The sequence below is a fragment of the Anolis carolinensis genome, chromosome 4 (assembly GCF_035594765.1).
Source record: "Anolis carolinensis isolate JA03-04 chromosome 4, rAnoCar3.1.pri, whole genome shotgun sequence".
NCBI classification, from domain to species: domain Eukaryota; kingdom Metazoa; phylum Chordata; class Lepidosauria; order Squamata; family Dactyloidae; genus Anolis; species Anolis carolinensis.
This window is the reverse complement of record NC_085844.1, coordinates 178,136,297-178,148,643: the sequence shown is the minus strand read 5'-3', so window position 1 is coordinate 178,148,643 and position 12,347 is coordinate 178,136,297. Positions and strand designations below refer to the sequence as shown.

Here is a 12,347-nt window from a genome sequence, read left to right as displayed (position 1 = left end):
AGGAAAGGAGTCCACAGATGAAATGAAATACTGTTTATTCACATAGTGAGGATAAGAGCTCCAAAATCAAAGAGTAATTTATGCTGCTATGTATAAATTAAGAATTAGTAGTACAGTAGAGTCTCACTTATCCAAGCCTTGCTTATGCAAGTTTCTGGATTATCCAAGCCATTTTTGTAGTCAATGTTTTCAATATATCGTGATATTTTGGTGCTAAATTCATAAATACAGTAATTACAACATAACATTACTGCATATTGAACTACTTTTTCTGTCAAATTTGTTGTATAACATGATGTTTTGGTGCTTAATTTGTAAAATCATAACCTAATTTGATGTTTAATAGGCTTTTCCTTAATCTCTCCTTATTATCCAACATATTCGCTTATCCAACGTTCTGCCGGCCCGTTTACGTTGGATAAGCGAGACTCTACTGTATTTTGTTTATGCAGCTATTCTTAATTTGAAAATATCCCTGCTACATGTTTATTTGCCATAAACTCATAGCAAAACAGAAAAGCATAAGCTTAAGCATCTTATTGTATTTCACAATCAGGTTCTAGATTCATTGAGGATGGCTATAAAGCCTTAAACAAGCCCTTTATGTAGTGTTTCTAAAAGTGTCACAAGGAGTTAATAGGACACAGCTGTACGGATTCTTCCTAATAAGCAGCTTCTGTCGCTTTGGTCACCACAGGTGTCTCTGTAACCTGCAAACTCTTATAACTAGTGTATCAAAGTTGTGCTACTTAATAGACTTCTTTAGTAAATCACAACAAAGCAAGGACATGTCTGTTGGTTGTCAGTCATAAAAAAACTCCCTCAAACACAGTTTTTCAAAGGAAACTACACATTTTTTGTCAATGCAAAATAAAAGAAACTAGAGAATTAAACAGAGACTAGAACAATATAACAGCAGGTAGTCAGCCTGAACCTAGCCACTGCAGATGGTTTAGAATAGTGTTTCCTTCCACAGCCAGTTGTTGGATAAAAGGAAAGGAGGGGATTCCTTATTCTAAGTGAATGGCAGCAGTATAAGATTAAGCCCAACCTCTTGTCCACTTGTTTTTCCTTGTTATAAAAGCACCTATGCTTCATTCATATTTTTGAAATCACATTTCATCCCTCTTTCAATAATAATTAATAGAAATAGAAGTGTGGCTTAACAATGCCAGATAAATAAAAATATGTATTATGTCCATTATGGTTTGCTAATTAGGACAATTGCATAAGTCAGTCTGAACTGGAAACATGACACAGGGACGATGGGAGAAAATGCACAAGTCAGTGAATTGTCATCTAACAGATAGACAAATATTTTCCTGAACTGCTCAGTTTGCATTAGACAGTAGGTATATCAACAGCATCATGAAATCAACACCTGTAATTAAACGAAAAGCAGGTCTTACTATAATTTTACGGTCCAAAATAAAAACAGTCAGTCATAATTCATTTCAGAGTAAAATGTAAAAATCACACTGAAAAGTTGAACCAGACAGTTTTTATAAAGAGCATTACCAGTAATAGCATAATATGGAAGGAAAGAAGGGAGAATTATTGCTATTTCCAATATAAGGCATAACAATTGTATCACCCGAACAGAGTGTTAAAAGTTCTATTTTACTCATCATGACAAAGCTGTAGAATATTATTTCTTTGCTAGCAGTGAAATAAAGCAGGTTAAATCCAGTGCAGCAAGTCTACATATTGCAAAATGCTTTTTGGATCACAAAATGAGCCCACATGAGCTCTGTACAAAGGCACATGAAACTAAACTTCATATGGTGCATTATAAGCTACCAATAACAAAGGAACAGATGGTGAAAAAGTGACTTTAGAGCTAAGGCTTCACTCCTATGTTACAAAACAAATCCACATAAGGGAATTTATAAAATATTATGAAATTTTTGAAACTCCTGGCATCATAGACAGAAACACTCCACATTTCAGCACTGAAGTTCCACTTCAGTGCTGATATTTTTTCCAACCTTCACCTAAAAACGCCACTTCAAAGTAGCTGCAGTGCGCGCGCACACACACACACGCACGCACACACCGTCTCTTTTGCTTAAACCTCTTTCCTAGCTGCCCATCCTTTTAAAGAGAAAGGAAAAAAAGGTAGCTAGGCAAATTGGACATGGACCATAATGGCATTTTGCTAAATTAATTATGTATCCTGATAACACTAATCTGTCTAAATTGATATACCGATCAACATATAGCAAACTAGGGGTGGGCCATTTTTTTTTATAGGAATGGCAATACTGCAGCCCCTGAAGGACTGTGAGCTACCGCAGTGTTCTTCTCTCAATACCATACAATAGCCCATTCCTTCTTTAAATTGACAATTATAGAACACAAATTACAAATATAGAATCATAGAGTTGGAAGAAATCACAAGGGCCATCCAGTGCATGCTAAAGATTTCAGACCCTTAAGTCCCTTTAATACCCATCTTAAAACCACCTACCTTGCTCTATTTGCTTCTTTTGTCATATCCCATGCCCAGGTTATAAAGTTCTGACTAAGGTAGGAAACAATAGATTCGGCACAAAGCATTTGAGAACAGAACACATTGGTCAGCACACTTTCATCATGGTGGAGGTAGACAGCAAGAAGCTTTCTCTGAAAAACAAGGGGAAAGTATAAACATATTGCTCAAATTCAATTGATATACACACACGCACACCCCTAACATGGTTTAAAACTGAAACAAAATTCACATCTCAACCCTAACTAAATATTTTAAAGATTTCTTCATGATTTTAGTGGAGAGATTCAAAGTATACAGTGTATGTTGCTACCTTAGAAACAAACCTTTTATTTAATGTTGCTTCTCTTTAACAGTACTTCCTTCTCTTGTAAAAAGAAAATAAATGACCAAAACAAGTACTGTATTCTTCAAAAATAAGTGTTTTATAGAGAAAGAAGTACTGCTATCATTATATTTTCTTACGATTATAAAAAAAAAACCAATCTAAAATATGTCTACATCCAACAATTATTACAATAAATGGCAAATTTTAATTAAAAACCGAAGAGAAAAAATGTTGATACACATTAGGGAGCGAGAAAAAAAGGGAAGTGTTATTTTCAGTAGCAGCCTGACATTTTACAAAATCCGCAACTTCCCTGTTTTTGGATCTGGAGTAACTGCATTCTACAAATTGCAAGTACAGTAGGCACTCTGGATCCATGGTATTTCAAGTGACTGCAGATTGTCATGCCCCATATGAAGCTACACATGCTACTGCCATCTAATAATCTGGGACATGAACACTCAGGTTTTTTCGTATCCATAGGAGAGTGTCCCAGAGCAGTGGAATGTCACACCTAATATTAAGATTTGGTCCTATTTGCTTAGTCATATTCATCTCAATTGTAGCTATATGGAAACAGGGTTTTTTTTTTTGTTCCTTTTGATCTCAGATCATTCATCTGTTTCCCAATCTACTTAAATAAAAGTAGGCTGTGAACTATATTAAGTCTGTTCAATACATAACAGTGTACTGTTTTTGCTATAATGTACTTTATTAAAATAAAACAAATCATTTAAATTTGTGATAACTTTATGAAAATTATTGTAGCACTCTAGAATCTGATTTCATTTGCAGAAAATGCAATCTCATGTAGAAACTTCCACTAAATGTGTTGTCATCTACTACCAAGAGCCAATGTGGAGTAATGGTTTAAGCATTTGACTGGGACTGCTTATGCTTAAGCTATGGAAAACCACTTCATGCTATTTTCAAAGTTTCTAAGCCTCAGAGGAAGGCAAAGCCTCTCTAAACAAATATTGCTAAGAAAATCCCGTGAAAGGGTTTCCATAAGTCAGATATGACTGGAAGGCATATAATTACAACTACATACTACAGCAAGATATTAAGACAGAAGTCAGTTAACAAAAATGTTGTGCAAAATGTTTACAATGAAAACTATTCAAATCTGCCTCCAAAGGAAGTGGCCAAGGTGCAATTGGTTCATCTCATGAGGTTAGATCTTTGTTTCTGGAACATCAGTGCTCATAGAAATTTGCTTCTGAAACTGAGACGAGTTTCAAAAACAGTTTATGATGTATAATGTGGTCTATTATTTGGGATTTTTTAAAAAAAGAATAGAACCAGCCATACCAGCATGCTAATCTTTTATAATCCTAGCCAATGTGTTTAACTAAAAAATTCCAATTGAAAATAAATATGCTACATACATAGGGAATTATCTTGTAACAATTCACTTAGTTTAATAAGTATCAGAGAATGGGGTTTGGGAAAGTTCTAAAATCTGTTTTTGAAAGCACAGAACATTTGAACAGTAGACTTTGGAAAAGGGATTAGACATTTACATTAATGTTTGCCTGCTTTAATTTAAAAAGTTATTCAAACCCAGTACACATGTGCCAGGAAAGGCCACCAATAAGCCTAACATGCACAGTTCCATATAAGTGCAGCCAACAATGTTGACTGAAACTAAACTTGAAAATCCAGGGCACTAATGCACAATATCAGGCAATAAAACAGCATCTCTGCGGTGATATTTAATTTAAAAAAGAAGAAAGAGGCTGGAGAAGATCAGGCACTGTCTGTTTTGGAGGATCAGCCATTCTGCATTTCAAAGCGTGGATCCCTGCAATATCCAGGTTACTGTGCTAGAATCTCCACTATTATATAGCAGTTGTAAGAGAGAGAGGGCAAAGATGTGTTTACTCAGTGATTAGGGCCTTAGAATAAGCCGCTAGCTCCTAGAGAGAAAGCTCACCACTTATTCATTTGGGCCAATTCACAAAGCCTAGAAAGATTAAACATCCATGCTGAGAAGACAAGCGAATGCAGACGGTGAAAAAGAAATAAAAATTCTTTAAAAACTCTTAGATGACTTCATTATTTTTTCCACAAGGAAACTTTAGGAAAGTGTTTAGTTAGAGAAAAACCCACATTGACCTCTCCCTAAACCCTTAATCTTTCCTTTGTGGTGGGACTGCTTTGTGGTAAGCGGATGGCTTTGCTCTCCTCTTTTCACTGGGAGCAGAGAAAAAAAGGCTCTTGAGAAACTCCATTCGTCCCAAAGAAACAACCCCATGAAACTGTTAAATATAAGTTTCCATGTGAATGAACTTTCCAAAATATGTACAGTTTGAAGCTAGGAGTTGAGGCCAAATACTAGAAAATAAGTCAGGTCCCCACACTTTAGTGTATGTAAACAGGAGAATTTACATTTAACCACCATTTGTAGATGAAAATGCCGGTTGCATTCCAAATCTGGGTAGTTAAAACCTTGCGATTTCTGGATGCAGTTGATTGAATTTGAAGTTGCTGCACATCGCACAATGAAGAATTACACCCAACAGTTTGGCAACAAGTATGTTTAAATTTACCTGGAATAGTTTTGACCTGCAAAATACCCTGAAAGAACCAACCACACGCAAGTAAAGAACAGACCTGAAAAATTCAGCATGATAACAATTTTATTTAAAATATGTATTATTTATTGCCAATTTCCATACTTCCTTATACCATTCTTCAATCTGAACATCTATTACTTTTCTCCAGTTCCTTGCTATAAGCAGTCTTGCTATTGTCAATAAATTTGTTATTGCTTCTTTTTCTTTATCCATCTTATTGTTATTATAAATTGATAATAATGCAATACCAGGGCTTCTTTCCAATTTGATGTTCATTATATCATCTATCTCTTTAAATATTTTATACCAAAAATTCCTTACCTCTCCAGCTATTTTTTTGGATGGTTTTTATTAATATTTGACATTTTTAATGGCGTTAAATACCATTTCCAAATTATCTTATAATAATTTTCTTTAACTCTTATTGATAAATTTTTCAAGTGCCTTTGTTTCCACAATCGCGACCATTCCATTTCATTTATTTTCATCTCTAACTCCTCCTCCCGTATTTCCTTAAGAGTGGTATTTTTTTCTCTCTTTCTTTTATTCCACCGAATATTCTATAGATTCTACCAGTCTACCAGATACACCTTTCAATTTTTTATAATCATCTATATCCCTTCCATTTTGTATTATTTGTTCAAAATGGTTAGGTTCCTTCCCCTCTTTTTTTTTTTTACCCAATTCTTATACCATTGCTCTAGCTGGACACCATGGAACCATGTCAATTTTATTTCCCCTTCTTCATTCCACTCTTAATCCAGTCCCCTATTTTGTCTAGGTTTTTTTCCCTTAATACTTTATCCATTATATTTTTAAAATTTTTTGGGAACTTCCTTTCCATTATAACTGGAATTATTCTTGAACCCTCCGGTATTAACTTTTTCTTATATTTAATCCATATGTCTAATACATTCTTTAACATTGGATTTCCAATTTCCCTAATTTCCTTTCTTGTAAAATCCTTAAAAAATATATTCCAAATTTCTTCCTCTACTTTTTCAGACTCTATTTTTAACCATTCTATATCGTCCTTGTTTATCATTCCTTCAATAACCAGTTTTAATCTATTAGCTTCATAATATTGTTTTATATCTGGGAGTGCTAATCCTCCTTCCTTTTGCGGTCTGTACCATAATTGTTTGTTTATCCTATTTCTCTTATTACCATTACAATAATTATTTATCATTAGCTGCCATTTATTCAATTCTTTTTCAATAATTTGGAGTGGTAGCATTCTAAATATAAAATTTATCCTTGGAAGTATTTTCATTTTTATTAATGCAATTTTCCCAAACCTTTGATAAATTTAAATTTTCATATTCTACTAATTGCTTTTTAACCTTATCCCTTAATGCTATTATATTTTCCTCTTCCATTACTTTTAATTCCTTAGTTATAATTATTCCCAAATATTTTAATTTATTCTTAATTCTTATTCCCATCTTGCTCTGTTCTATAAAATCCTTTTCTTCTTTTTTGTGTAATTCAATAGCATCATTTCTGATTTATTCCAATTTATTTGTAAACCTATTGTCCTTTCCAAATGTATCTAAATAATCTTTTATCCTCTCCATTTTATCCACCATATTTTTATATATAACAATGTATCATCAGCAAATAAGCTTAATATTTGTTTTGCCTTTGTTCCTACTCCCTCCAGATTTATATCTTTCCTAATTACATTTGCGAATAGTTCAATCACCATAGTGAACAAAATTGGTGATAAAGAGCACCCTTGTCTTGTTCCCCTTGTCACTTCAATTTCTTTAGTCACTCCATCATTAATTGCTACTATTGTCGAATTTTTTGAATAATATTGTTCTATTAATCCTTTTATCCTACTTCCCATTCCAAATTTGTTCATAATTTCCTTTAATGTCTGCCATTCCACACAATCAAAAGCTTTGAATATGTCTAATGCTAATATCCCTACTTTAAACATTTCCTTTTGAGCCCTCCATATTTTATTTATTACTCTCCCTATCAAGTTTGACATTTGTATCCCTTTTACAAATCCACATTGGTCCATTTTTATGTATTTATACATACATTTATTTAATCTGTTAGCTATTATAGCTGATAATATTTTTGCATCCTGATTTACTACCGATATGGGCCTATATGACCCTGGATTCATTAAATCCTTATCTGATTTTGGTATCAATATTATAAGTGACATTCTCCACGATTCCGGAATTTTCTCTCCTTTCATTATTCCATTATACAATTCTAACAATTTTGGTATTAATATTTCACTAAAACTTTTATAATATTCTGTTCCAAGTCCATACATACCTGTTACCTATATTAATATTAATATTAACTATTCTGACATGTCACCTGGATGCTGTTTTCCCAACAAAATGGAATATAGTTGAAGAAATTACATTTCATAATATCTAAAATGAGTGTTTTCTATTATCAAAGATGAATTTTCAAAACTGATTTTATGAGTTGATATTTCTAGGTACACAGCACCTTCAAACGAGCTGAGAGTCCTTTTTAAAAAATAAATAAATTTAATATTTAAAAATATTTTCCACAAATATTTCCCAAAGCAGTGAACACTAACATGGTTTTTTAAATATAAAACTGAAATCCTTGAAAAGTATAGTATAATTTGATACTTGGGAGAAAGATTTCTGATTTTGGACCTTTGCTCATTATTGCCAATGACTGACTTCCTAATTGTTTTTTCACTGCTGAAAAAATGTGGATGTTGTATGGGCAATTGAATGTTTTGCTTTATGTTGGAAATTGCCCTGAGTCCTCCTGAGGAAATAGGACGGTATACAAATAAAATTTTATTATTATTTATTATATGTGGACACTGGATAAACTGTGGAGTTGATGCCAGTAGTTAGTTATTGCCTAAAAATACCACTACTAATGCTAGCTTCCTTCATCAGAAACACTGGGCGGTAGGACTGCCTATACATTGAGGTTACACAAAGAGCAAAGGAGAAAAAAAATAGCCTGCCAACATTTTTTATTTATTTATTTATTTATTTTTCAAACTTATATGCCGCCACTCCCCTAGGGCTCAGAGCAGCTTACAAGAACCAGCTAAAATCAACAATTTAAAAAACATCTTAAAAACATCCTAAAAGCACCTTTTAAAACATCAACAACAGAACTCAAAAGCCTGTCGAAACAGATGTGTCTTACATGTCTCTGGTGGAGAAAGTTCTTGGATCAGTCCTAGGAAATTAACCATCCACCTCTGTTTAATACCATCCAATAAATGACAGTCCAACACTTTTCTTGCCGTTTGCTATAGATCAGCATTACATTTTTTACTAGTATGTACAACAGAGAACCTTGGAGATCACTTTTTAAATATAATTAAACTTAAAAAAATAAATTGAATGCTTCATAGTACTTATAGTCCAATGTTCGTTTAGTAATAGTAATATATATGTTCAGTTTGGCAGGCAGTGCAAATTACAATGTTGCTTATATTTAAATTTTATAGCATGAATTGGTAAATGTATACCAAATTTATAACTGAATCTTTACTGACTTGAAGAAACCAATATGACTTCGGTTAAGTCTGAACCTGAACTGCACCCCATCAGAACAAGCTGATTAGGACTAGCTGAGAGCTTAGCAAATTGATTCTAAAGTGATGGATACAAATGTTATAAGAACTGAGAAGCCTGCACATTAAGAGCAAGGATCTCATTTCTCATGTGTTTTATGTCCCTCAGGGTTAGTTTGCAATCATTTTTACTTTGCTAAATTAGAACAGAGAGGTGACACATTTAGCATCGGCACCCAGGTTATTAAAGGTAAAGGTTTCCCCTGACGTTAAGTCCAGTCATGTCTGACTCTGGGGGTTGGTGCTCATCTAAGCCGAAGAGCAGGCGTTGTCGGTAGACACCTCCAAGGTCATGTGGCTGGCATGACTGCCTGCTGGAGTGGTACCTATTGATCTACTCACATTGGCATGTTTTCGAACGGCTAGGTTGGCAGGAGCTGGAGCTAACAGCAGCCGCTCACGCCGCTCCCGGGGTTTGAACCTGGGACCTTTCGGTCTGCAAGTTCAGCAGCTCAGCGCTTTAACGCACTTTGCCACCAGGGCTCCTAAATTACATTACTAAATTACATTACTAAATACAATAACTGTTTACATGGGCCATTTTCATGATTCATTTCAAAAGGTCTGAAAATCCAGGAGGTGCATGCCCTCTCTACAGAACCTCAAAGGGCTCTCTACTCCACACCCTCTATTTAAAATGATTTACCAAAACTGTGACAAATACGAATTGTCTTAGGTTGCTTGATCCTCTCAGAGAACACTATAACCTTGAAAACACATGCTATTGGCAAATATATCCCTTGCATAGTTTTAATATAGCAGAATTTTAGTTCTCCTTTTTTACTAGTGAGTTGACCAGTTCTATTCCAATGAATTTTGTAAACTGTATGCAGCACTTGAGGTCTTAAAAATAGTTTATATTGCATAACTAATTAAATATTTTTGTGTTTGCAAATTTGGGTTAAATATGCTGGGAGCTATTTGGGTGTGCATATGGACTGAATTATGCTGGTCTACCTTAGCTGCCCCCTCCAACCAATGTGTGTGGCCTTAGTCGTTCAAGCTAGTCACTTGTTTATTTCAATAACATGAAACTAAGCACTGCAGTGCCCCAGTAAGGAATCTTCCATCCAGAGAGTTTTCCATCTTGTATTTTCATTGAATAGAAAAAGTTTGGGATTTAATTAATCATATTTATATCTTGTTCATCTTCAGTAAGTTATAATCTGGTTTGGCATATGACATCTGGATTAGAATGTTTCTTAATTTATTTAAAACACAGATGTTTCAAGGTTTAAAAGTAATAATAGCAATTGAAAAGGCCCGAGGGTAAAATTTTGTTTTCTTGTTCCTTTGCAAAGGTGGTAAAACCACACCCAGACAATTGAACCTAGCATTTTAAAGCTGAAAATTTCAAAGAATAAATAAATTTCAAATCTGCACAGGATGGATTTAATGTTTTCCCAATTTAAATTTCAATCCAAAATAAAAAAGGTGCAATGAAAGGCCATAACATGGCTTGTTGAATAAAAATGTTGGGATCCATTCTGCTAACACCCATATGTCCTGCAGATGAGGGTCAATCCATGGAGAGGAGAAAGTCACAGTGTCACCTGAGGGAGCTACCTGCTCTGGCTACCACCATTTTCCCTCTCAGGTATTCAAAAAGACTAGAGTTTGGTTTCCCCTTTAAAAATGAGTCAATAACAGGCTACAATATATTCACTCAGAATCTCTGTTCAACAGACCCTATCTGACTAACACCATAGCAAATCTTACACGACCATGAAACAGTCTTTGTTCTTATTTTTTAATTTCAAATCATTTCCAAGAAAACACTGAAAACATTAGGGTTTCTATCCAGTAGTACTTTCTGGAGGAAGTATTTCTAAAGACAAAGTATGATTTTTCATCCGCATTTCATTGTGTTTTATTTCATGTCTTGCTTTTAGGCACCTTGTGCCTTGTGTAAGCTGCCCCAGGTCCCTTCAGGGAGGTGGTAGTGGGATACAAGAATAAAGTTGTTATAATGATGATGATGATTATTATTACTGTATTATTATTATTATTGCTATTATTATTATTATTATTATTATTTCTTTTAATTAAAATATGATATGTAATCGGAGATCTATGGGATAACACTAACCACTTTTAGTGCAGGTTAACAAAATGGAATGCTACACAGAAAAGCTAGCAACAAAGATAACTTTAGAAACAGTTGGCCAAATCAAAATGAACTACTAAGCAGCAATGATTCAACATAACTAAAACCATTTTAAAATGAATCAACAGGACTTGCATATTATATGAGCAGAAGGCTTCATTCATGTTCACATCTGATTCAACATTGAAGATGTATTTTGTTCACAAATGAAAACCACTACAGCATAGTGGGTGGGCAGCTGGATCAGGACTGGGAAGAATTAGATTCAGACTCTAGTCAACAATTAAGTGTACTAGGCCAGGTCCTCCTTATAGTCAAACTATTTCACAAAGCAATTTTGAGGGGAAGAATATCGTAACATGTGCAGGAGACAGATTATAATATATGATATCCTAAAGTCCTTAGAGGAAGAGGAGGGCAGAAATTATACAGACAGATAATACTGATGGATAGAAAAGAAAGGAAACTAAGCAATTACTCACTTATAAAAGTAGAAGGATATTACCCATTCTAATTGCTGTACCTCATCCAGTTTATTGATATAAATTACATATGGCTCTTGAAATAAATACAATTCAATAATAATAATAATAATAATAATAATAATAATAATAATAATAATAATTTTATTTTTATACCCTGCCCCATCTCCCCGGAGGGACTCGGAGCAGCTTACATGGGGCCATGCCCGACATAAAAATACAATAACAGCGATAAAACAATAAAAACAATTTTTCGCATCAATAAGACATCAATGTCAGTAAAACAGTCATAAAAATCAATATACTGCATAAAATATTAAAAACGGGAGGCTAAAACAGATCTGGGCCAAAGTGCAGAAAGACATCACATGGGAGAGGTAGTTTCATGGCTAAAATAATCAATAAAGTGCAAGTAATTATGGCCAGGCATCCTATTGTTGAGTGGGCAGATGAATCAACCTACAAAGATTAATCCTCGAAGGCCTTTTGGAAGAGCCAGGTTTTTAGGCTCTTCCGGAAGGAGAGTAGGGTAGGGGTCTGCCTGATCTCCCTAGGGAGCGAGTTCCAAAGCCAGGGGGCCACGACGGAGAAGGCTCTCTCTCTCGTCTCCACCAACCGCGATTGCGAAGGTCGTGGAAGCGAGAGGAGGGCCTTCCCCGAAGAGCGAAGAGAGCGTGCAGGTTCATAGGGGAGATGCGGTCTCTAAGGTAGGTGGGTCCCAAACCGTTTAGGGCTTTGTAGGTGATAACCTGCACC

At 34.6% G+C, this 12,347-nt stretch overlaps 1 protein-coding gene across 1 annotated transcript in view; it reads right to left on the bottom strand.

Moving 5' to 3' along the window:
- faf1 (Fas associated factor 1) overlaps positions 1-12,347 on the bottom strand; it is a 234,135-nt gene that overhangs the window by 73,334 nt on the left and 148,454 nt on the right. The window contains exon 13 of the mRNA XM_062978316.1: positions 2,471-2,625. Within this exon, the coding sequence (XP_062834386.1) occupies positions 2,471-2,625 (155 nt within the window). The remainder of the gene's footprint in view (positions 1-2,470; positions 2,626-12,347) is intronic.